The 27,408-nt window shown below is 46.7% G+C and overlaps 1 protein-coding gene across 1 annotated transcript; it reads left to right on the forward strand.

Annotated features, from left to right (window-relative positions):
* The first annotated feature begins 453 nt into the window (after positions 1 to 453).
* On the forward strand, positions 454 to 11,663 carry LOC143990335 (alpha-1,4-N-acetylglucosaminyltransferase-like). The gene is made up of 2 exons (XM_077490379.1): positions 454 to 908; positions 10,807 to 11,663. The coding sequence occupies exons 1-2, from the start codon at positions 471 to 473 to the stop codon at positions 11,392 to 11,394; spliced, it is 1,026 nt and encodes a 341-aa protein (XP_077346505.1). The 5' UTR covers positions 454 to 470; the 3' UTR covers positions 11,395 to 11,663.
* Positions 11,664 to 27,408: the final 15,745 nt, after the last annotated feature.

Raw genomic sequence — 27,408 nt, forward strand, 5'->3', positions numbered from 1 at the left:
CTGGATTTCTGGCAGGATTAATAGGCATTTCACCATCAGTTTACCCCCCCATGGTTATTACCTTTTGTATCACTTGACGCTCCCTTTTAGATTGCAAGCTCTAACAAGCAGGGCCCTCTGAATTGTATTGTAACTGTATTGTCTGCCCTCATGTTGTAAAGTTCTGTGCAAACTGTTGGCGCTATATAAATCCTGTATAATATTAATTTTCCTGTACTTGCCTAAAAAAGAAAATTAATGTAGCCACTATATCCATTATAGGGATTGGTAAACTGCAATTCATTTATTTTTTGTTGAGTGTAGATATACTCAGGAACAAACATACTGCTGTGATACTACATCTTCTTGCCCTGCTGCAATAGACATTGACCCAAACATTTTGTATGCTTATCTTTAATAAATGTGATCATTGGATCTTATCTAATATAATTCTGTTTTTTCTTGTAGCTCAACCATAGTATTCCACAGTCATGCTGAAACAACTAAAATTATGCACTATATTCGTTATGGCAGTGGCTATAGCCTATATTAGCCAGAACTCTTTTAAACATAAACGTGGTCTAATTTTGGATCTCCTTTCCAAGTACTTTGTAATCTCAAACAGAGCCAATTCGTTCAGTGCTTCCACCATTCTAAGAAAAGGAAATGGAATCTTATTTATGGAGACCACGGACAGAATGAATCCACCATCCCTGGTACTTTGTGCCATTGAATCAGCCGCACGAGTCTACCCTGACCGACCGGTGGTCTTCTTCATGAAAGGACTGGAGGACATTACTACCGAGGAAGATGAAAAGAGAGCAAAACAACAATTTCCAACCCTGTCATCTTATAGCAACATTTATCTCTTCCCTCTAAGAATGAATCAGTTATTTAATAATACACCACTTAAGTCGTGGTTTGATAAGGTATGTTAGAGACGGATTGGGGTACCTCGGGGGAAAGCAAACACAGTAAAAAATTTGGATACATGCAGATAAGGAAGCTCAATAACATGTGGAAACTGTTGCAAATCCTAATAACATTATTAGCTGTATCAAAGAGGAACTGAACTCTAAAATATGTGCCTAAAAAAGTCATAAGAGTGCAAGTCACCAATATTGTCTGTGGTCTCCCAGCAACTGATATTTCCCCATTACTGGACTACTATGCTTTGTTCAGCACTATGTGGAAGCAGCCATCTTGGTAGAGGCAAGGGTTTGTTTTCTCAAGGTGTCCAGTACAATAGTGACTTCAGTAAATCTCCCTCCAAATCCAGTAAGATTAGAAGTCAGATGTAGCACTGCTTAGATCTCACATATACAGTGCCTTGAAAAAGTATTTACACCCCTTAAAATTTTAAACCAACACAAAGTGGCACATCATTGTGAAGTGGAAGGAAAGTGATAAATGTTTTACATTTTTTTACAAATAAATATGTGAAAAGTGTGACATGCATTTGTATTCAGCCCCCCTTTACTCCAATACCCCTATCTAAAATCTAGTGGAACCAATTGCCTTCAGAAGTCACCTAATCAGAAAATAGAATCTACCTGTGTGTAATTGAATCTCAGTATAAATACAGCTGTACTGTGAAGCCCCCAGAGGTTTGTTAGAGGACCTTAGTGAAGAAACAGCATCACGAAGACCAAGAAACACACCAGACAGGCCAGGGATAAAGTTGTGGAGAAGTTTAAAGCAGGGTTAGGTTATAAAAAAATATCTCAAACTTTGAACATCTCATGGATCAATGGTCAATTCATCATCCAAAAATGGAAAGCGTATGCCACAATTGCAAACCTACCAAGACATGGCCGTCCCCCTAAACTGACAGGCCGGGTAAGGAGAGCATTAATCAGAGAAGCAGCCAAGAGACCCATGGTAACTCTTGAGGCGCTACAGAGATCCACAGCTCAGGTGGGAAAATCTGTCCACAGGACAACTATTAGTCATGAGCTTCACAAATCTGGTCTTTATGAAAGAGTGGCAGACCATTACCACTCACTCATTGGTTGCTAGAGGTCACTACACATTACAGCTCATTGATTCCTGTAATGCCGCATACACGGGACCAGACTTTCCAGCAGACTAGGTCTGACGGCCTTCCCGATGGACTTCCGGTGGAGTTCCGATGGACTTTCCGAATGAGTGCACTTGCCCTCACATGACCGGACTTTCTGGCAGACTAGGTCTGGAGTCTTCCCGACAGACTTTTGACGGAGTTACAACGGACTTCCAAATGAACGGACTTGCCCACCCATGGACTAAAGTCTGTTCATTTTGAATGTGATGAGTTACGACGGGACTAGAAAAGGAAGTCAATCTCGCCGCTTTTATCGGCAAGATTGACACCTTGCAAGCCCTGTCGCCTGGTATGGATTTTAAGGGGAACACCCTACGTGGAAAAGGGGTGTGGTGGTCCCCCCAAGGTCCATACCAGAACCTTATTTGAGCACGCAACCCAGATGGTCAGGAAAGGGGACGGGGACAAGCGAGTGCCCCCCTCCTAAACCGTACCAGGTTGCATGCCCTCAAAATGGGGATGGGTGCTTTGGGGAAAGAGGGGCGCTCTGCAGGCCCCCCACCCCAAAGCACCTTGTCCCCATGTTGATGAGGACAAGGGCCTCTTCCCGACAACCCTGGCCGTTGGTTGTCAGGGGTCTGCGGGCGGGGGGCTTATCAGAATCCGGGAGTCCCCTTTAATAAGTTCTCAGTTTAGAGCCAGCGGGGGACAGACGCAGCAATGGACCGATTAGAAAAAAAAAAACGATTGCCATACTTCTCTTTTAACTAGGATATGTAAATGCATTTATGTGCATGATTAGGACACAGGTTCACTGTTAAGTGGACCTCCAGACAAATAGGATTTTTAAAACAGCTTACCTATAAAATCATTTTCTTTGATGTACATCAGGGGACACAGAGCCGTAGTGTTTACTACGTGAGTTATAGCGGCTTATCAGGTGCTGGACACTGGCACGCCCCTTAAGGCGTGAACTTCCCCCATATAACCCCTCCCACTACTGGGAGTCCTCAGTTTTGTAGCCAAGCAATCAAAGTGTATAAGAAGAAGGGAAGGACCTCTGTGTCCCCCTGATGTACATCAAAGAAAATGATTTTACAGGTAAGCTGTTTTAAAAATCCTATTTTCTTTTCTTACATCAGGGGACACAGAGCTGTACTACTTACTACGTGGAATGTCCCATAGCAATGGCAACTGAAGGGGGGGAGACACAACAAAAAAGGAAGTCAGGGGACTTATACTGCAGCCTGCAGTACGCTGCACCCAAAGGCAGAATCCTCCTGACCCTTAACATCGATTTGATAAAATCTGGTAAATGTATGAACTGAAGACCATGTTGCGGCTTTAAAGATCTGAGCCACAGATGCCTGATGATGCACCATCCAGGAGGTACTAATCGCCCTGGTAGAGTGTGCCTTAATATGAAAAGGAGGAATTTTCCTCTTAAAACCATAAGCCTGCACAATGACTTGACAAATCCACTTGGCAATATTGGATCTAGATGCTGACTGTCCTCTCTTTGGACCTTCCGGCAGAATTAACAAAATATCTGTCTTACAAACCTGAGCGGCCACCTTTAAATACACTCTGACCACCCTTACTACATCAAGGGAATGTAACAACCTCTCTTCCCTAGATTGGAGCTCTGGAAAGAAAGAAGGAAGAACAATATCTTGGTTTAAGTGAAACCCTGTCACTACCTTTGGCAGGAATTCAGGATGAGGGCGTAAAACCACCTTATCCTTATGCATAATCAGATATGGCTCCTTACAAGATAGAGCCGCTAGTTCAGAAACTCTTCTGGCAGAAGAAATGGCAACCAGAAATACTATCTTTCTGGTCAATAGAACCAAGGGAATCTCCTATAAACGTTCAAAAGGCTGCTTTTGTAAAGCTGACAGGACCAAGTTCAAATCCCAAGGATTTAGGGATGTCTTGATCGGAGGACTGATCCTTGTTACCCCGTGCACAAAGCTACACACTAAAGAGTGAGAAGCTAAAGGCCGCTGAAAGAACACTGAGAAGGCCGATATCTGGCCCTTGATGGTATTCAGGGCCAGATTAATCTTTAATCCCATCTGTAGGAATTCAAGAATTCTACCTATAACATATTTCCTGGGGTACCAACCCCTAGATCGGCACCAGGCAACATATGCCTTCCAGACTCTATAGTAGATGATCCTGGAAGCTGGCTTCCTGGCATTAATCAAGGTAGATATGACTGAAGGAGATAATCAACAACCCCTTAGGATGTGGGTCTCAACAGCCAGACCATCAAATTTAGCGTCTGTAAGGTAGGCTGGAATACCGGACCCTGTGAAAGAAGGTCCGGCCGTAATGGCAGAGTCCAGGGAACTCCTACTGCCATCCTTATGATCTCGGCAAACCAAGGCCTTCTGGGCCACGAGAATCACCTCCCTTTGTTCCTGCCTGATCCTGTGAAGAAGACACAGAACTGGAGGGAATGCATAGATCAGAGAAAACTGATCCCATGGGAAGAAGAATGCATCTGTTCCGCAAACTAGCGGATCCCTTCTCCTTGACGCGAAGTTGTCGACTTTGTTGTTGAATCTGGACACGAACAGGTCCTTGTCCGGGGTACCCCATCTCTGACATATTGCAAGAAAGATGTCAGGGTGAAGAGACCACTCTCCTGGAAACAGTTTTTGGCAGCTCAAGTAGTCCGCCTGCCAATTCTCCATACCGGGAATGAACACTGCCGATAGGCAAGGAACGTTGTGTTCTGCCCAAGACAAAATGCGATTCACCTCTCTCTGGGCTGCATGACTCCTCGTGCCCCCCTGGTGATTGATGTAAGCCACAGCCTTGGCATTGTCAGACTCAATCCTGACAGGACAGCTCTTCAGTCTGGCTGTCCAGGCTCTTAAAGCCAGATGGATTGCCCGAATTTCCAAAATATTGATAGGCAAGGTCCTTTCCAGCCTGGACCACCTTCCCTGGACAGAATCCTCTTCCAGGACCGCTCCCCAGCCTGAAAGACTGGCATCTCTGGTTACTACCTTCCAGGTGGAAGGCAGAAATGTCCTTCCCTTTTGAAGGTTGCTGGATATCAGCCACCAGTTCAGGGTCTGACGTACTTTGGGAGCAAGCTGAATCGGAAAATCTAAGGCCTGAACCTTTTTGTTCCAGGCTGACAGAATTGCGCTTTGTAGTAATCTTGAATGAAACTGTGTGTAAGGGATGGCCTCTTCCCCAATAATCTCATGCACAACCAAATTGAAGGCTTTTTCTTTGCCTTGATGAGGTGAATTAGTTCTACAATGGAACTGATTCTCTTTGGAGGTAGAAATACCTTTCCCTGCCTGGTATCTATGATTAGTCCCAGGTACTGTACTCTCCTTGATGGCCACAAGGACGACTTTTCTAGTTTGAGAACCCAGCCTAGAGATTCCAGGTAGTTTACCATTGTCACCAGACCGTGGTCTAACCCGGAACCCGAATGATCTACTAAAAGTAGGTCATCCAAATAGGCTAGGACCATTATGCCCTGAGCCCTTAACCTGGCTAAAGCAGGAGCCAGAATCTTTGAGAATACTCGAGGAGCTGTGGCTAGACCGAATTGCAGGGCCACGAACTGAAAGAGAACGGTTTTCTACTTCGAAGCATAGAACTCACTGGTGAGCGGGAATATTGGCACATGAAGATATGCATCCCTGATATCAATTGAAGCCAAAAATTATCCTCCTAGGAGGATGGCTACTACAGACCAAATTGATTCCATGCAGAAGGATCGGATGCACAAGTGCTGATTTAGATCTCTGAGATCTGAAATAGATCTTACTTCCCTGTTTGGTTTCGGGACCATGAAGAGATTTTAATAAAAACATGTGCCCTGTTCATCCAAGGGAACATCTGATATGACTGCCTTGGCTAGCAGATGGTCCAGTGCTAGAAGGAGAGCCTTCTTCTTTTCTGGGTCCTTGGGAACCCCTGGCCTTAGAAACCGGGGAGATGGCAAAACTCAGAACTCTAGTTTGTAACCTAGAGACACCACAGAAGCCACCCATTTGTCCTGACATTGCTCCTGCCAGATCTTTGAAAATTGCGGGAGCCTTCCCCCCACCCAAGCGAGAGGGGGCGCCCCTTCATAAGGAGGCTTTAGTACTCTGCTTGGTGGGCTTCTTTCCCCATGATCTTTTCTGACCTTGGTGCCATCCCCGGGGTTTCCCCCCTGAACCTGACGGCTAAGGCCGTTGAGACTGCCTAGTGGCTGATGTCCCTGATACAGGAGAAGAGGCTCGCTTAAATGAGAAATGTCTAAATTTCTTCTTTCCTGGCAACAGAGAGCTTTAGCCATTGGAAATATTTTTGTAAGTATTTATCCAAATTTTCTCCAAATAGCCATTCACCATGAAAAGGGAAAATGGCTAGGAGCTTCTTACGCGGTGCTTCGGCTGACCAACTCTTAAGCCAGAGAACTCTGTGAGAATGCACTAGTCCCAACATCAGACGTGAAATTTGAATGGACGCATCTCTCATAGCATCTACTGTGAAATACAGTTTGTCTGCTAAATCAGCGTACAGCGGAACCTGGTCAACAGGTAAAAATGTAAGCATCTCCTCAAATTGCTCTTTAATGGCCTGGGATACACCCCATGTGGCCAGAACCGGCTGCATTGCTGAACCTGCTAAAGCCACCTAGTTCTTAGAAAAGTGCTCCAGCTTCTTATCTGCTGAGTCCTTCAACATGAGTGCATTATCAACCGGACATGTGAGATTCTTATTTACGGAGGTAATCGCAGCATCAAACGCTGGAATCCCCCATTTCTTATAGAAATTCTCTTCCATAGGATACGGTTTGGCAAACCTCTTAGGAGGATAAAACTGCTTATCCGGATGCTCCCACTCTACGTACATAAGCTTTCTTAGCCATGCATGGATAGGAAAGGCATCTCCAGCCGGAGGAGGTTTTAATGAAAAAAAAACCCCAATCTTCACCTGCTTCATGGTAGGCTCCGAGACCTTGAAAGGAAACATTCAGGAACAGGGGTACACTCAGGTAATCCCGCAATCCTGGACCTGCAAGAAGACCCTGCCAGTAAACTTTTATTGGCCTTACTACCAAAAAGTACTGGATCCCAGGGCCCAGCTTTAAAGCATTCGCAAGCAAAACCTTGTGTCTTCGGAGGACAAGGCCCTGGTACTGTTCATTTAATCCATTACGGAGAAATCAGACTGGATTCGGTCAGAATGGCTGGCTCTCATCAAAGGATTACTGCCCGTGGAGCTCTGTGCACACATCCTTACATGTGCCCAACACCTTAGACACTGGCAAAAAAACAGAGTACCCCCAGTAGTGGGAGGGGCTATATGGGGGAAGTTCACACCTTAAGGGGCGTGCCAGTGTCCAGCACCTGATAAGCCAATATAACCCACGCAGTAAGTACTACAGCTCTGTGTCCCCTGATGTAAGAAAAGAAAGATAAATCTATTGTCAAAATACATGTGTGAGAGTTGATTTGCTTGCTAAAGATTTTGTATTTCTATCGATTGTGTCATGAAAATTTACACACACCCATCACGCAGCATAGAGTTCATCTTTAATCAGAAAAGTGGGTCATCTGTTAGGAGAGTGTAGATCTCAGTACTGAATGGATAGAAATACAAATTCTTTCACAGGTAAAATAGCTCCTATAGATGTATTTCATCTATCTACCTTGTCCAGGGGTGGCCCGTCCATTAGGGGCGCCCTGGCACTGCCCCCTCTCTCCAGGCCACCCCCTATATGCAATGGATAGATTCATGCATAGCATTCAACTATCCATTGCCACCATGGACACACCATATTCATGTGTCTGGCCCCTTTCAGGGCACTGGATGCATGCATTACAGCAGCCAGGGTTTCTTTTTAAGTACCTGATTAGAAGCCAGAGGCTCTAATAGGCTTCAAAATAGGCTGAGCTCAACATGCAGAGAGTGCACTCCGATCCCACCCAGTTATCTGGCAACAGAGAATGAATATTCGCTGTTGCAACACTTATCCTCCTCCCGGCCAATCGGGAAGCGGGTCTGATACCCATCACCCGATTGGCTGAAAGGACAGGCGATCCTATTGGCCATTTAGGAGGAGGGGAGGAGACGCACAGCAGAAGAGAGGAGAAGAGCCACCGATGCCTGGATGCTTGATCCCTGCCTCCACTCCATGGATGCCTGATCCCCTCCACCACTCTACCGATGCTCGATCCCTGCTGTAGCTCCTCGGAAGCTCGATGTCCACAGACTAGATGGGGTAGACCAACCAGAAGACAGCGCGAGGGGATTTGAGTTTCCGCGGGGGAGGTTGGTTGTTTGCCGCCTCCCCCAAATTAAAAACCACCAGCCGCCCCTGACCTCATTTATCTTGTCTATTTATCTGTTTTTCCATAGTTCCACCTTAAAGGACAGCTGTTTTCAAAAGGGTCCTGGGCGTTTTTGGGTCCAGTTCTGATGCGAATTCAGGTAAAATTTCGGACCTGATTTGCACCTGAACCAGTGAACAGAAATGCACAGGACCCGGGGCTGTAAACCATGGCCGCACATACACTATAGTGCTAAAAGTATTGGAATGCCTTCTTTTACACGCACATGAACTTTAGTGGCATCCCATCTTAGTCCACCCTTTGCAGCTATAACAACTTCAACTTTTCTGGGAAGGCTGTCCACAAGGTTTAGGAGTGTGTCTATGGGAATGTTTGACCATTCTTCCAGAAGCACATTTGTGAGGTCAGTCTCTACTCTAATTCATTCCAAAGGTGCTCTAATGGGTTGAGGTCAGGACTCAGTCAAGTTCCTCCCCTTCAAACATGCTCATCCATGTCTTTATGGACCTTGCTCTGTGCACTGGTCCAAATAATTTGGTTAAGGGGGGATTATGGTGTGGTGTTGTTTTTCAGGGGTTGGGCTTGGCCCCTTAGTTCCAGTGCAGGGAGCTCTTAAGGCGTCAAAATACCAAGACATTTTGGACAATTTCATGCTCCCAACTTTGTGGGGACAGTTTGGGGATGGCCCCCTTCTGTTCCAACATGACTGCGCACCAGTGCACAAAGCAAGGTCCATAAAGACATGGATGAGAAGGTTGGGGTGGAGGAACTTGACTGGCCTGCACAGAGTCCTGATCTCAACCTGATAGAATACTTTTTGGGATGATTTAGCGCGGAGGCTCAAAGACAGGCGTTCTCGTCTTACATCAGTGCCTGATCTCACAAATGCGCTTCTGGAAGAATGGTCAAACATTCCCATAGACACACTCCTAAACCTTGTGGACAGTCTTCCCAGTAGAGCTGAAGCTGTTATAGCTGCAAAGGGTGGGCCAACTCAATACTGAACCCTACGGACTAAGACTGAGATGCCATTAAAGTTCATGCGCGTATAAAGGCGGGCGTCCTAATACTTTTGGCAATACAGGGTGTGTGAACTCGACCTGAGCCTGAGGTGTAACATGAACTCCAAACTGGAGACTGTAAAGTTGATTTACTAAAGATAAACTGTGCACTTTGCACAGTGCAGTTGCTCCAGAGATTAGCAAATTAGGTAAATCCTAATTTTACAAAAAGTCCCCAATCACATGCAAGGAAGATTAAAAAGCAGCTTTTTTGCTTGCACATGAGTGGATGATAGTAAATGAGCAGAAACACTGCTGACTTCTATGTTCTGGAGCAGCTACACTTGCAGAGTGCAACTGAACTTTGCAAAGTGAACAGCCTATTTGCCTTTAGTAAATCAACCCCTATTCAGGGGCGTAACTATAGGGGGTGCAGCAGTCGCAGCCCCCTCTACACATGGCCGGCAGCAGCATAGGCAGCTAAGGGTACCAGTGCACCATGCACACGAGTGGTGGAGGGTGACTAGCAGAGCTCCATGCTCGACTATCGCACTGGCTGCTCTTTAGTTGTGCATTCCCCGCATGACCTGTGACCTCGGCCGGCTCCTCAGAGTACCCCTCTCCTGCTCCATGCATTGCCGCTCAGTCCGATGTCTGTTCTCCCCAGCCAGAGTCCTGCCCCCCCCCCCCCGAGTCCAGCCCACACTGCACTGCATACTTCTCCCGGGCAAACAAACTTTAAGCACACAGATGCAGTACAGCCCTATGAGAGACGGCTCCCCGGATTACACTTCAGGCTTGTCTGCCAGCCCCCCTCCTTCCCCATCATATACAGATGATGAAAGGTCTTTCTGGGAGATATGCTGACCGCCCATCCAGCACACTGGATGGAGCCCAGGCCCACATGGATGAGTGCGTGGCCTGCAGCTTGGTCATGGTGAGTGAGAGGACCCCATCCCCCACACACTATTACATACCCCCTCCATCTCCCCCTGGGGACAGGGACCCCTTCTCACCTGGGGGCAGTAACTTCATCTGCCCGGGAGAAAAGGACCTCATCTCTTCTGGGGACGGGGATCCCATCCTGCCTAGGGACAGTCCCTCAATGGGGCACCTAAAAAAAAACTAATAAAAAAAAAACTACTGATACCAGTGGTGGAACTACAGGGCTCACAAAGGTCATACCTGTGACCACGCCCTGGAGTTCCACCGCCGGACTCGGAGGGAAGGGCCCTGGCTGGGGTTCAGGGGGGGCCTTCATGGTTTCTTGCATCAGGGCCCTGAAGGTTCTAGTTACGCCACTGCCCCTATGAGTTGAGTTTTAATGAAGTTAACAAGAACTCTGGCTTGCTATATGATGGGCCATAAAGAATATTAACTGAGAAAGCATTGTTGAAGACATTATTGTTTTTTTGTAACAGAAAAGCTACTTTTTAATTTATAAGCTAAAATATATTTTAAATGTATTTCTTTGAATTACCAGATAAATCCTGAAAAAGAAGTCTACTGGTCCCATGTGAGCTCAGATGCCTGTAGGTTTGCCCTAATTTGGAAATACGGTGGGATTTACACGGATACAGATGTCATCTCACTTCGCCCAATACCCAAAGACCATTTTGTAGCAACTCAGGATAACGCGGTTATTAGCAGTGGTGTTTTGGGCCTCTCCTCACATCACCAGTTGGCATGGCAGTTTATGGAGAACTTTGTTAATAACTACAGGGGAGAGATATGGGGACACCAAGGGCCGGGGGTTGTCACACGTGTTATGAAGAAATTGTGTGCCATACCTGTATTTAACTCTATAGATGACGTCATGTGTGCAAGCATCAGTTATTTTCATCCTCAACGTTTCTACCCCATCCCGTATCCAGCATGGAGAAGGTACTTTGTAGTCTGGGAAGATTTGCCAACTTTTACTGACTCCTATGGCTTACATCTTTGGAATTTCATGAATAAAGAAGGTAAATCTATTGTACCTGGAAGCAACACATTGGTGGAACATCTCTACCGGAAACAATGTCCTACAACCTATGGATATATCTTGAGAAATGAATCAACTCACCTCTAACAAAATTTGTTGAGCTTATAAAACAGATTGTGTGATTCATTCAAAGAGTACATATTCGGAATATTGGAAGCACCTCAAGGGTAACCCAAAAATGTTGCATAAAAAACTTACTCAGAGGGCTCAGTGTACGGCTGAACTCTAGCTTTAACGTACATTTTGCAGTTGTACAGGTTAAATCCCTTAGCGATTAAGGATAAAACAAATGTTAAATTGCCAAAGTACCATTTTGCAACATTGGCAGTGTTAGTAAAACTGTAAATATCAACAAAGCTACTTTGTGTATCCAGGTGTTTTTTTCAGGACATATTGGGCTTTCTTTAGCCCCCGTACACACGGTCGGACATTACAACAACAAAATCCATCAGATTTTTTCCGACAGATTTTGTCCAAAACTGGTGTTGCATACACACGGTCGGACAAAGTTGTCGGAAAATCCGATCGTTCGTAAAGTGATGACATTATTTTGTTATGACAGGACTACGTTCAGGCTAGTAGCCAATAGCTTTGGTCTAGGAATTTGATCTGAGCATGCGTGTCCGATCGGAATTCTCTACAAACGATCGGACAAAGTCCGACTGGATGATGTTGTCGGAAAATGTTATATCCAGCTCTCAAACTTTGTTGGTCGGACATTCTGACGGAAAAAGTCAGATGAAGCCCACACGCGGTCGCATAATCTGACAACATGGTCCGATCGGACATTTTCCATCGGAATGTCCGACCTTGTGTACAAGGGCTTAGGTGGTAAATGGTAATGGATATGCCTTGTTTTTGTTTTTTTTATTATCCAGTGAAAACTTTTCCAAATGAGAAAAAAAAATATATATTCTCCTCCTGATGCAGTTTTACCACATATTTGTCTGTTGGTTGTTTGTGCCCGTAGTACAGCCCAGAAACAATGGTGCACATTTAGCATTTTTTTATCCTGCCTAAAACATACTGATACTAACTGACATGGATACTAATTACATTTTTTTTAATTCTACCCAAAAAAGGTGATTGGGATTTTTGGCCCCAACCTTGACCTTTGAACCTTACCTTGACCCTAACATTAGCCCTTGCAAACCTTGAGCTATTTCTTTTTTTATTCTTTCTCTTTGATTACATTTTTTACACACTTGTGTTTGTTTATATTTTCCTCTCCAGCAAGAATGATAAAAGGGGGCTCTAATTGGGGCACCCTTTCCTGAGATTGTGGCCTCCTCAGCCTCACTTTTTTTTATTCCTCAGTTTCATAGTTAGTAAGGTTGAATAAAGACACCAGTCCAACCTGAGTGAGTGTCTACCCCTATACATTGCACACTCACATTGGTCCCTACCCTCAAGGAGCCCACAATCCATAGTCCCCATTCATATACTTGGGCCAATTTTGGACAGAAGCCAATTAATCTACCTGCATGTCTTTGGAGTGTGGGAGTAAACCAGAGTACCTGGAGGAAACCCACGCAGGCACAGGGAGAACATGCAAACTCCAGGCAGGTAGTGTTGTGGTTGGGATTGGGATTAGGGATTTGAACCAGTGACCCTTTTTACTACTAGGTGAGAGTGCTAACCACTACACCACTGTGCCGCCACTGTGTGTGTGTGTATATATATATATATATATATATATATATATATATATATATATATATATATATATATATATATATATACATATATATATATACACACACACACACACATATATATATATATATATATATATATATATATATATATATATATATATATATATATATATATATATATATATATATATATATATATATATACATATATATATATATATATATATATATATATATATATATATTTATGGTGAAGAGCCCTCTGACCGATACGGACAAGGATGATAGACAAGGACAACATAAACTCGCTACCTGAAATGGACCTGAAAGTGTGCCCTGGTCTAACGTACGGTATACCAAAATAAGGGGGCATACCCTAAAATGAAATGAATATGAAATGGGTGAAATGAGTACTCATATGAGGAGTATGCTAGAGTGAAGGCCTGATAAAAGGGGACGGGTGGGCGGGTATCGCGCACCGGAACCGACAAGGAAGATGGGCGGACGGCAGGTTATATACACCACCGGGCTCCTCCCATAATTTCAGGCCACCATACTGGCCTTTCTATTTATGGTGAAGAGCCCTCTGACCGATACGGACAAGGATGATAGACAAGGACAACATAAACTCGCTACCTGAAATGGACCTGAAAGTGTGCCCTGGTCTAACGTACGGTATACCAAAATAAGGGGGCAAAACACTCAGGTAGGGGATGCATTTTATTGAACCAAGATTGTTACTGGGTAAGTTTGACAAAGGCCTGAGCCATCTCAACTTGCGGATTGGGTACATAACGGGCAAAACAGGAGGACTTCCATCTACCCAACTTTTTGATGACGTGGACCGGGACCCCTTGGCGGGAGGCTGTTGAAGCTGCCCCGATGCGAAACGAATGTCCCGAGTAGTGCGCAGGATTGAGGTGAAGGATGCTCAGGAGTATCCTGACATGCTCCATGAACTGGGCTGCGTTGAGAGGTTTGGAGTGAAAGGGGAGAAGTGGGCCAGTCCCTGGTTGATCGGCCAAAAGGGTCAGCAAGCGGGTGAGGACAGCGACCGGACACCAGCGGTTGTGGGTCTTATAGAGATGTATGTCCGTACCTGGGCCAAGCTGCTGTGTCTTTGAGACCGCTAAATGTAGGATGAAATGGTCCTCAAACCTTACTAGATGGTGTTTGCACAGCATACGTGCCGAGGGGCTACTGCAGGTAAATTCGCCTGGCCGCAAGAAGCCGTAGAAGGCCAGGTGTATGGCTGCTTGCAGGACGACACTGACATGGAGACCGAAAGGTGAGGAGGCCAGAATGTCTGACATGTCCCTGAATACTTCGCCCGTGATAGGCAGCCGTTTGATGCTGGAAACCGGCCGACGTTTCTGAATGCCGCGCATGAGTGCCCGGACGGCGTGACAGGTGAATAAGGAGGGCTTAGTAGGGTCCTGGAGGGACGTGAAGTGTTGTACCCCGGCCAAGTACAATCGGATTGTGTTGAACGATAATGCCAAGTCCGAATGGCAGTAGGAAAGGAAGGCAAGGACTTGCTTGACCCGGGAGGTCTCTGTATTGTGGGACGATATGAAGCGAGTAAAGGCCCTCCAGGCCGACTGATAGGCCTTGCGGGTATTGTCTGAGAGGGAGTGATCAATAAGTTGAGTCGCTGCTGACAAGTGCGGGGCTAATCCAATGTCAGTTGAGACCAGTCCGGGATAGCTGCAGAAGTTGGTCCGGCTCCGGGTACCTGATCAAAAAACGAAACAAAGTTAAAGCGGGAGAGGGCATCCGCCGCCTGATTAAATTTGCCGGGGACAAAAGAACAATGAAGGTTGAACTGAAACAATAATGAGAGCTGGGTCAGTCGCCGCAGGAAGGACATAATCTGTAGAGATCTGGACCTGCCTTTATTGACAATCTCCGCAGTGGCCAGGTTATCTGTAGAAAAGACCACCGTCTGGCCTGACCAGCTGCGGCCCCAGGTGTGTGCAGCGGCTACAATGGGATATAGCTCAAACAGGGAGGACGTCTCAGTGAAGCCAGGAATAGCCAGTATCTGTGGAGGCCAGGGGGCTGCGAGCCAGAGGTTGCCAAAAATAGCCGCAAAGCCCGTGGAGGCCGCTGCGTCGGTCACCACCCGAGGTGACAGGGCGGACACGGAGGGGACGAACAGGGACACTCCGTTCCAGGAGGACAGGAATTCCTCCCACATGGCTAGGTCTGCAATAGCCGCGGAATCCAGGTTGAGTACTTGCTCCGGGTCCTGAGAGTGGGATAATAAGGCCAGCAGGCGTGACACGAACGAGCGCCCCTGGGGGATGATGCGCATAGCAAAATTGAGCATACCAAGGAGGGACTGGAGCTGTCTCTTGGTACAAGTCCTGGCATGAGTAAAGTCCCTCAGGACCGTCCTGATGCGGGTCAGTTTATCCGGGGGAAGGCTGGCCTGCATGGTGTTAGTGTCTAGGCTGACCCCGAGAAAGGTGATAGCCTGCGACGGACCCTCCACCTTGTGCTCCGCAATGGGGACATTAAGGTTACCGAAGACTCCCCTCAACTTAGCCAGATCTTGTGGGGGAGAGCCGGGCGGCTCTATCAGCAGGAAGTCATCCAGATAATGAATGACTTCCCGACACTGGGCTACATGTAACAAGATCCAAGCAAGAGCCTGTGCGAAGGTGTCGAAGAGCCAAGGACTACTCTTGGACCCGAACGTGAGCTTAGTGGCAAAGTAGTACTGCTGCCTCCACTTGATTCCATGCCAGCACCAGAGGGAAGGATGGATAGGAAGAAGTTTAAAAGCATTTGAGATGTCGGCCTTGGAGAGCCAGGTACCTGTACCTGTCTTAAGAATGGCCTGGATGGCCATGTCTACTGATGCATATTTAAGGGAGAACTCCTCAGAGGGAATAAGGGAATTGAGACTGGGGACCGTAGAGGAATGAGGCGCTGACAAATCATAAACCAATCTGAGTTTATTAGAGAACTTGCCCTTGACAAGCCCAATAGGGCTGACTCGCCAGGTGACGAATGGGGGCTGTATGAAAGGGCCGATGACAAAGTCCTGATCTAGTTCAGATTGCAGCAGTTGGTCGATGGCAAGCTCATCCGTGGCTGCTGAGCGGAGGTTCTGGCACTCGTGTGTGACGTGAGGGAGAGAGATGAGTCCAGTGTGAAAGCCTTCCGTGAAGCCCTGGACGAGGAAGGTGGACAGTGAGGGGGTAGGGTGGCTGGATAGGTAGACGCTAAGCCACGACACATTGAGCCGGCTTAGTCAGGACCTTTTGAGCTGCTTGATCTCACACATGAGCCGGGGGTGAGCTCTATGACATTGGGTGCACACATGGAGCAGCCTACACTGGCTGAAATTACACGACCCACTGTTATAATTATTGCAGATCGAAGCACCGCCCATGGTTTTAACTGGGCGCCCTAGCTTATCGGTCTGTGGCGGGCGAGCTGGCACTTGCAGGCCCTGAGCGGCCCCCGAGGTAGATGGGCCGACGAAGGGCGGGGCTGCCACTGAGGTAGCGCACCAGGCCGCAGTATGTGTTGCTGACTGGCAGATTGTACACAGAGGGGACCGAAGCCCCGCGAAGTGGCGGCAGAACAGTTCTGTGTCCATTGTGCTCCAATCCGTAGGGGTCTGGAACTGGGAAAGCCTGGCGGCTGCTTTAGCGGAGAAGGATCGGTGGTAGTCATAAAAAGAAGATCCGCCGTATTTGTAGCCCAGGTCAACTACCACATGGAGGTACCGATCCAGCTCCTCCCTCCTGCCAGGGGAGGCCGAGCAAATGATGTCCCTCATCATGCCGAAAGCTAAGGTAAACTCAGTAACTGAGAGCTTCCTATCTAATCTGGAGTCCTTAGCTTTGAGGACCACTGATACGTCCCCCCAAGTATAGGCTTTATTCTCTGCCAGCTCATGAATTGAGATCAGCAAGGAAGCCAAATTGACGTCCTTTCCCTCTAAAATGTCCTTCCTGATGTTTGCTGACACCATATGCGATGGGAACACTATCGGTGCAGCTCCGGGGATACCTGCAGGAGGGCTCACAACTGGTAGGGACGCTGGTACAGGCGGAGAGACAGAGGGTTGGGTCTCGAGGAGGGCTACTCGGCCCTGCAGATCTGTCATCGAGGTCGTGATAGATGACACCAGGGTGTGGAGCTGGGAGATAGAAGAGGCGATGGAGCCTAAGGAGGCCTGCTGAGTAGAAGCCTCCACCGCCGCGGGAGGAGGAAACAGGAGCCGGAAAAGCTCTGCCTTTCTGGCTGTTGCTGGGAAGGGGACACCCCTGCGTCTTAGCTCGGCTGTTAGCCTGGGAATGGTCCAAGCTCTGAAGGCCCTTTGGCTGCCATTCTCTGAACCGGATGGAGACAATGGAGCCGTGAGGTCCTCGCTGCCGGCCTGGGACATGGTGGCGGAAATTGGGTCTGACGAGGCCACAAGCCCTCTGATGCGATTCTTTCTCCTAATACGGACCTATAAGGGGTGAGATGGATTACAACTGGTTGGAGACTCCTAAAGAAATACCTGTTTCAAAGAAGGCAGCTTTGCTGAAGGGCATTTCCCGCTAGATGATTATGCTTACCTAAGAAGGCACCGTCTGACCAGGTGCAGGCTGGACCTACTGAACTCGACTGACCTGAGGAGATGAAGGTGAAGTTTGTTTGAGACTCCCACCTGACGAAGGCTAGCTAACAGTGGAAGTGAGACGTCACACACGAGATAAACGACACCAAGGAAGGAAATAAATTTTCCTCTTTCCCACCCCCCTGAATCGCCCCCCCCCCCCCCTTTTTTTTTTTTTCCCTTTTTTTTTTTTTTCCTTCCCCTCCTTTTTTTTTTTTTTTTTTTAGTGAAATGAGGCTGATGAGCAAGGCCCCCCGATAAGAATCCAACGTTGAAAAACCAACTGGACTAGAAGCGGGAAGTAACACGTGACCGTGAAATGAGTGAATCTGCCATGACAGAGATCCGAATCGCCATGCCACAAACTTGCGACCGAGCACGAAGCGGAACCTGGAGCATGTACTGAAATGAGGCCATTCCTGGGGCACGCCGGAACGAATTTGGTCCATGAACATGACTATTCGTACCGGAACGTGATAGGTGAAATGAAATGAAACCCATGACAAAGACTGGAATCAGACGACGAGCCCAAGCACCTAACAAATGAATCCCGTCTTTGGAGCATGTACTGAAATGAGGCGTAGCAGCTGGGCACACCGGAACGAATTGGTGCATCAAATAAATGCAACGAGATTCGAATCGGAGTGTAATAAGTGACAGAAATGATATCCCATGACAGAGACAAGATTCAACGACTGGACTGATGGTAGCAAATAATGAATCCGTCTCTGGCGCATGTACTGAAATGAGGCGTAGCAGCTGGGCACGCCAGAACGAATCGGTGCATAGTAACATGCGACAGGATTCGAATTGGAGTGTAATAAGTGACAGAAATGATATCCCATGACAGAGACAAGATTCAACGAGTGGACCGATGGTAGCAAATAATGAATCCGTCTCTGGCGCATGTACTGAAATGAGGCCATTCCTGGGGCACGCCGAGACGAATTGGTCCATGAACATGACTATTCGTACCGGAACGTGATAGGTGAAATGAAATGAAACCCATGACAAAGACTGGAATCAGAAGACGAGCCCATGCACCTAACAAATGAATCCCGTCTTTGGAGCATGTACTGAAATGAGGCGTAGCAGCTGGGCGCACCAGGACGAATCGGTGCATAGAGGAATGCGACAGGATTCGAATTGGAGCGTAATAAGTGACAGAAATGATATGCCATGACAAAGACAAGAATCAGGGACCGAGCGTGAACCTGCAAGTGATTCCGTCTCTGGAGCATGTACAGAAATGAGGCCGAACCCTGGGGCACTTCAAAGCGAATCGGTGCACCAGCGGTGCGACAGGATTCGCGACGGAGCGCGACTAGTGACAGAAATGATATTGGAGCAGCAGAAATGACTGGGACTGAAATGTTTGAACGAGGTGAAATGAGACACATAACATAATTGCAAGAAATGAAGAGACACATTCGAACTGGAGCAGAGCAGCGACACGTGCGGACTGATTGCCTTGTCGTAACAAGCAGTCGGCTGTGGGTCGAACGATTCGACCGCTACAATAGAAATGCACGGCAGTCGAACGGTTTCGAATGCCGTAGCTGCGAATGAATCGCCTGTCGTGGCGTAATCGAACGTGTCGAATGATGACAACGCCTACGTCGAAAGTAGCATACAGTGACAAGTGTACGAGGCCACCGAAACATTCGATATGACAGAACAGAGCGGCTTGTGCGTACAAGCAAAATAATGGTACATCGAAAACGTAATAAAAGAGGGTGCCGAAGCCCTACCTGCGACAGCCGGCCCGAGCGACAAATTCGATGGGTACAGCGACGACGAACCTACGGACGCTGATGGACGAGACGGGATTGTCGAATTGAAGACGAAAACGCGGGAACCGCCGAACAGGCTCGCTGCGTCTGATCTGGATAGTCGGCCCTTGATATCTGACGTGTCAGATATCGCGCACCGGAACCGACAAGGAAGATGGGCGGACGGCAGGTTATATACACCACCGGGCTCCTCCCATAATTTCAGGCCACCATACTGGCCTTTCTATATATATACATATATATATATATACATATATATATATATATATATATATACTGCATCCAGCGTAGCCAAGCCTATATCTGACTGCAGGCCATTCCTGGTATACTTTTTCTAATATACAGTACACAGTACCATGCACACAGTGCACCCATAGTGCAGTTGCTACTACTTTTCTGGTGGTGTACACCATACCTACAGTGCACCCATAGTCTTTATTAGACTTCTGTTGGGGAACACAGTACCGTGCACCCATAGTGCAGTTGCTACTACTTTTCTGGTGGTGTACACAATACATACAGTGCACCCATAGTCGTTATTAGACTTCTGTTGGTGTACACAGTAAAGTGCACCCATAGTGCAGTTGCTACTACTTTTCTGGTGGTGTACACAATACATACAGTGCACCCATAGTTGCTATTAGACTTCTGTCGTTGTACACAATACCGTTCACCCCTACCGTTGCATACACACGGTCGGACCAAGTTGTCGGAAAATCCAATCGTTCAGAACTTGATTTCGTTTACGATGGGCCTACTTTCACGCTAGTAGCCAATAGCTTTGATGTAGGAATTTGATCTGAGCATGCGTGGCACTTTGTCCGATCAAAATTCTCTACACATGATCGGAGTATGTCCGATCGGACCAGTTTGTCAGAAAATATTTCCAACAAGTTGGAAAATTGGGTCCGACGGATATTCCGACAGAAACAGTCCGATGCATAACACACACAGTCGGATTATCCGACAAAACGGTATGATAGGACACATTCCGCCGGAATCTCCGATTGTGTGTACAAGGGCATACAGTGCACCCATAGTTGCTATTAGACTTCTGGTGGTGTACACAGTAAAGTGCACTCAGTGCAGTTGCTACTACTTTTCTGGTGGTGTACACAATACATACAGTGCACCCATAGTTGGTATTAGACTTCTGGTGGTGTACACAGTAAAGTGCACCCATAGTGCAGTTGCTACTACTTTTCTGGTGATGTATAGTGATGGACGAACTTCCGATGGGACGTTTCGCGAACGCGGACCGCGAACGCGGCCGATCATTCGCGAACCGTAACGTTTGCGGCGGGCCCCATTGACTTCAATGGGAGGCGAACTTTGCAAACTTACAGGTCAAATTTGCAGCCACAAAATAATTACTAGCTGTGCAAACATAGTCCCACCACATGGCCAATGACATAACACATGTATGAGGTGAATCTGGGATCGACAACTACAAGCATTCTTTTTTTATATGTGAAATTGTTGTGACAATTCAGGACTGTGGAGCGCATGAAGGCAATGGAGGAGAGGGAAGGTCAGGGTAGGCAAAGAAGAGGGTGCAGGAGATGATCACCAGCAGCGTGACATAGAGCAATGACACCCGCACCGTGATAGAGAGCACTGACATCAGCAGCGTGACATACAGCAATGACACCTGCACCGTGATAGAGTGATCTGACACCAGCACCGTGATAGAGAGCACTGACATCAGCAGCGTGACATACAGCAATGACACCTGCACCGTGATAGAGTGATCTGACATCAGCACCGTGATAGAGAGCACTGACATCAGCAGTGTGACATACAGCACTGACACCTGCACCGTGATAGAGTGATCTGACACCAGCACCGTGATAGAGAGCACTGACATCAGAAGCGTGACATACAGCACTGACACCAGCACCGTGATATACAGCACTGACACCAGCACCATGATAGAGAGCACTGACATTAGCAGCGTGGCATACAGCAATGACACCTGCACCGTGATAGAGTGATCTGACACCAGCACCGTGATAGAGAGCACTGACATCAGCAGCGTGACATACAGCACTGACACCTGCACCGTGATAGAGTGATCTGACACCAGCACCGTGATACAGAGCACTGACATCAGAAGCGTGACATACAGAACTGACACCAGCACAGTGATATACAGCACTGACACCAGCACCATGATAGAGAGCACTGACATCAGCAGCGTGACATACAGCAATGACACCTGCACCGTGATAGAGTGATCTGACACCAGCACCGTGATAGAGAGCACTGACATCAGCAGCGTGACATAAAGCACTCCCACCAGCACTGTGATATACAGCACTGACACCAGCACCATGATATACAGCACTGACACATGCACCGTAAGCATCCCCAGGAGGAAGTTGGCATAGCACAGGGATGGTGGGAGCCCCTCATAATAAGCAGCCCCAGGAGGAAGGCAGCACAGCACAGGGATGGTGGGAGCCCCTCATAATAAGCAGCCCCAGGAGGAAGTCAGCACAGCACAGGGATGGTGGGAGCCCCTCATAATAAGCAGCCCCAGGAGGAAGGCAGCACAGAACAGGGATGGTGGGAGCCCCTCATGATAAGCAGCCCCAGGAGGAAGTCAGCACAGCACAGGGATGGTGGGAACCCCTCATAATAAGCAGCCCCAGTAGAAATATGACACTGCTCAACCTCTTCAAACAGGAGGGTACGAGCATATAGTACGGTGTGCTTTTTTTGGACAAGGAAGTGAGCCAAATGAAGAAAGAAGGTCTGTGTGCTCGATTAAAAAAAATCGTTTATAGACATATACATGGTCTACTGGTCACATCTGTTGAATTCCTCCGAGATCCATGCCTCATTCATTTTTAGAAATATATTTACCAACTGTCAAATTGTCAAACTGAGCGGTGTTAGCCACTGATCTGCCTGTGAACGCAAAGCTGAAAGGAGTGCCGGGCCAGTGTGGCTCTTGGCTTCCAGGCACAACAGACGCAGCACGGAATGGCAACGTCTCACCTGGCATGTTGAATAGGTTCTGGGGAGCTTGGGCGGCGCAGCGAAAGAGACGCTAGCAGCGGAAAAGGAGGAGTCAGCCGAGGAGGAGAGAGAGGAGGATGGAGTAGGAGGAGGAGGAGAAGAAGAGCCAGGCCTGCATGCAATCCGTGGCGGTAAAACCAAATCTCCACGGGTGCCATGGGTTACATGCTTGACGGCCGTCAGAATATTCACCCAGTGGGCAGTAAAAGTGATATACCTTCCCTGCCCGTGTTTGCTAGACCACGTGTCTGTGGTCAGATGTATCTTGGCACCGACACTGTGTGCCAGAGATACATTCACTTGCCCCTGAACATGGCCATATAGCTCTGGGATGCCCTTCTGTGAGAAATACTTCCTTCCTGGGACCTTCCATTGTGGTGTTCCAATGGCCACAAATTTGCGAAAGGCCTCTGAGTCCACCAGTTTATACGGCAGTAGTTGGCGGGCTATGAGTTCTGACAACCCAGCCGTCAACCGTTGGGCAAGAGGGTTATCCGGCATCATCATTTTTTTACGCTTGAACATTAGGCCCACTGAAGTCTGCCTTTTTGCAGAAAAACGTGAGCTTGGCGTGATGGAAGGTGGAGTGGAGGACAATTGTGAGGAGAGAGGAGAAGGAGAAGTAGAAGATGAGGCTGGACGGTGAGAGCCTGGAGTGTGGCTTTGTGTGTTCTGTTGCTCCCACTGGGCTCGGTGATGGCTGCTCATGTGCCTTCTTAAGGCGGTCGTCCCTAGGTGAGTGTTGGGCTTGCCGAGACTAATGCGTTGACTGCAAAGATTGCAGATGGCAACGCTATTGTCAGCAGCGGACACGTTCAAAAAAGCCCACACTGTGGAGCCATGTGCCAGCGTCCTGGGAGCGCCAGATGTGACCGTACAGGGTCGATGACTCGCTCTTGATACATTAGCAGTCTGCTTTGTCCCTCCTGTGCAATGTAAGTTATTCCTGATTCTCCTCCCTATCTGCTGGTCCATATCTCCCTCTGAACTCCCCTCCTCTTCCTCTCTTGTGGGCACCCACGTGACATCACTAGACACATCATCATCGACGTCACCTTCCCCACCGCTATAAGTAGAGATCTGATTGGGCTGATCTGGGTACTGTCGTCAGACTGCTGAGTGGCGGTTCTTGCTACCTCCTCTTCCTGATCCAATACCAAGAGTGGCTGCGCATCAGAAATGTCTTGGTATGGATCGGAAAATAATTCCTTTGACTCAAGCAGAAGGTATGTGGTGGTGGTGGTGGTGTTGTTGGTGGTAGTGTCTTTGGGGGTGCACATAGCAGAGAGTGAAGAAGAGGGTGCAGATCGAGAGGATGAGGAGGGTGCAGAAGAGTAAGGCTGAGTGAGCCACTCAACCAAGTCTGGTGCGTCCTTTAAAGTAATTGAACGCACCTTCTGCAACTTCCCACTTTGGCTCAAGCCTGTTGCTCCTGCCCTACCCCTACCACCCCTGCGGAAGGGCCTGCCTCTTCCCCTGCCTTTCATTTTTTAAATGACCCTGTGACACAACTCTCAGTCCCTATACTGATAAAGGACTGCTGCAGAATAGGGCAGCAGTCAGCAGTAGTGCACCTCAACCCTATATATTGTGGACCTATACCAGTCCTTAAGGATTAGCAGACTGTACCTCACTCAACCCTATATACTGTAGTATGCTATACCTTACCAGTCCTTAGAAAGACCTTTGTGCAACTAGTAGGTTGTGATTAGCAGACTGTACCTCACTCAACCCTATGTACTGTAGTACACTATACCTTACCAGTCCTTATAAGGACCTTTGTGGAACTAGTAGGTTGTGATTAGCAGACTGTACCTCAGTCCCTATACTGATAAAGGACTGCTGCAGAATAGGGCAGCAGTCAGCAGTAGTGCACCTCAACCCTATATATTGTGGACCTATACCAGTCCTTAAGGATTAGCAGACTGTACCTCACTCAACCCTATGTACTGTAGTACACTATACCTTACCAGTCCTTATAAGGACCTTTGTGGAACTAGTAGGTTGTGATTAGCAAACTGTACCTCAGTCCCTATACTGATAAAGGACTGCTGCAGAATATGGCAGAAGTCAGCAGTAGTGCACCTCAACCCTATATATTGTGGACCTATACCAGTCCTTAAGGATTAGCAGACTGTACCTCACTCAACCCTATGTACTGTAGTACACTATACCTTACCAGTCCTTATAAGGACCTTTGTGGAACTAGTAGGTTGTGATTAGCAGACTGTACCTCAGTCCCTATACTGATAAAGGACTGCTGCAGAATAGGGCAGCAGTCAGCAGTAGTGCACCTCAACCCTATATATTGTGGACCTACACCAGTCCTTAAGGATTAGCAGACTGTACCTCACTCAACCCTATATACTGTAGTACACTATACCTTACAAGTCCTTATAAGGACCTTTGTGGAACTAGTAGGTTGTGATTAGCAGACTGCACCTCAGTCCCTATACTGATAAAGGACTGCTGCAGAATTGGGCAGCAGTCAGCAGTAGTGCACCTCAACCCTATATATTGTGGACCTATATCAGTCCTTAAGGATTAGCAGACTGTACCTCACTGTACCTCACCATATATACTGTAGTACACTATACCTTACCAGTCCTTATAAGGACCTTTGTGGAACTAGTAGGTTGTGATTAGCAGACTGTACCTCAGTCCCTATACTGATAAAGGACTGCTGCAGAATAGGGCAGCAGTCAGCAGTAGTGCACCTCAACCCTATATATTGTGGACCTATACCAGTCTTTAAGGATTAGCAGACTGTACCTCACTCAACCCTATATACTCTAGTACGCTATACCTTAACAGTCCTTAGAAGGACCTTTGTGCAACTAGTAGGTTGTGATTAGCAGACTGTACCTCAGTCCTTATACTCATAAAGGACTACTGCAGCAGAAGGGCAGCAGTCAAGTATAATATTCTTTCTATATTTGGAAGAAAGAATATTATACGTGTAGAAGCCTATTACCATACCAGTCCTGAAAAGAACCTTTGTGGACCTAAAGCCGCGTACACACGGGCGGATTGTATGGCCTACTTAGTCCGTCATACAATCCGACGGACAGTCCGTCATACTTTCGAATGAACGGACTTGACCACACACGGATGCACAAACAGTCCGTCGAAAGCTTGCGCGATGACGTGTACAGCACGTACGACGGGACTAGAAATAGGAAGTCCAATACACAGCAATGCAACCTTCCGCCGTGTAAATCCTTTCTGAGCATGCGCCATTCTTAGTCCGTCGAACTAGCCTACTCACGAGCGGATTGTCCGCTGAAACCAAAGTATGACGGACAGTATTACGGAAATTCCTAAATACTTAGTACGCCAGACTGCACGCTGAAAAAGTCAGCTGAAGCCCACACACAAGCGGACTGTCCGCTGAAATGTGTTTCGACGGACTAAGTTGGCCATACAGTCTGCCCGTGTGTACGCGGCTTAATAGTAACAGCTACTGATTAAACTGACTGTCCCTCACTGCCACACATAGCTTCCTGCCTGTCCCTATTTAAACTGACAAAACACAGGCTGCTGCAACAATAACTTGAATAGCACTCAAAACTATATCCTGTACTACTTTACCATACCAGTCCTAAAAAGGACTTTTGTGGACCTAATAGTAACAGCTAATGATTAAACTGACTATCCCTGCTGCACACAGCGTCCTGTCCCTCTCTCTACACTGACAACAATGACTTGAATAGCAGTGCCTCAAACCTATATCCTGAACTACACCTAACACCTATACCATAGCAGTCCTTAAAATAACTTTTGTGGACCTAATAGCTAGCGATTTGGGTCACTGCAGTCTCTCCCTGCTCCAAACAGCAACCTCTCCCTATAGTGACAGTAGAAAGAATGTAAAATGGCCGCCGAATTGGGTCTATTTATAAGTTAGTGGGAATGTCCAAGTGTCCATGTGCTGTAATGTCTCAATTGGCTGTCCTGTACCACATGATGGATGTGTCATCATAGGTCAAAGTTCTTTTACACAGTGAACACGGAAGTCCGCCGGGCGAACCGTTTGGCCATCCCTACTGTTCAATGTTTTGCAAATAAAAATTCCCAAAGTGGATTAAGTGTCGGTCTCTACAGTTCATTGGGCCATCACCCTCGGGAAACCCCTAGACGCACACAAGGTGGAGAAGGTAACGGTAAGCCTAAGAAAAATCAGCCGCTCTTTCAGGGGTCAGTGCTACATAACTAACTGACTATTAATAGCTATTACTTACTATAATATTTTAGGTATTGGAATTTCCATTCAAATTTGGCTGTTAGTGAAGGTAATGAATACAAATGTATCCGAAGTTACGAATTATCCGAAATAACGAATGCCGCATCTAAACGAATGGAACTTAACAAATGAATAATGGTAAATAATAATAATAAAAAAAAAGTTTTATTGTTATAATTTAATATTATGAATTTGTTATGTTTCATTCGTTTAGATGTGGCATTCGTTATTTCGGATAATTCGTAACTTCGGATAAGTTCGTATTTGTTACGTTCACTAACAGCCAAATTTGGAAATTCCATACCTATCATTTAATAGTTGGTTATTATTAGTTAGTTAGTATTTTGGATTTTCAAATTTTCGGACTTTATTTTTTATTTTCAAATTTTTGGATTTTGAATTTCCGGATTTCGAATTTCGGAATTTTCTGATTTCCAAATTTATACAAAATATTGAATTTAGATCATAACGAATAAAGGAAAAATAAACTGCGCTTGAGTAAAACAAAACAAACAAAAATTAATAATAATCTATAAAGAAGGCAGCAGCAATAAGTGAGATACACACACCTAACAGCAATAAGGAAATACAAAAAGCTGCGCCAACAAGAAAATAATCTATACGTTAACTACCCAAAATAAAAAATAAAAAATAAAAATAAGAAATAAAAAATGTTATAAATAGTTGATATATTCAAAACTTATAGATAAAAAATTACAATTAATATGAATTCATAATTAAAGAGTTCATGAAAAAGTC

Source organism: Lithobates pipiens, unplaced genomic scaffold (genome assembly GCF_037356315.1).
Source record: "Lithobates pipiens isolate NorthernLeopardFrog02 unplaced genomic scaffold, aLitPip1_a1.2 Scaffold_18, whole genome shotgun sequence".
Taxonomy (NCBI): domain Eukaryota; kingdom Metazoa; phylum Chordata; class Amphibia; order Anura; family Ranidae; genus Lithobates; species Lithobates pipiens.

Excerpts from the sequence above, each read along its gene's own strand:
- LOC143990335 (XM_077490379.1), top strand. The coding sequence starts at position 471 with ATGCTGAAACAACTAAAATTATGCACTATATTCGTTATGGCAGTGGCT. Across the intron at positions 909-10,806 it reads TTAAGTCGTGGTTTGATAAG|ATAAATCCTGAAAAAGAAGT; the intron begins GTATGTTAGAGA and ends TTGAATTACCAG.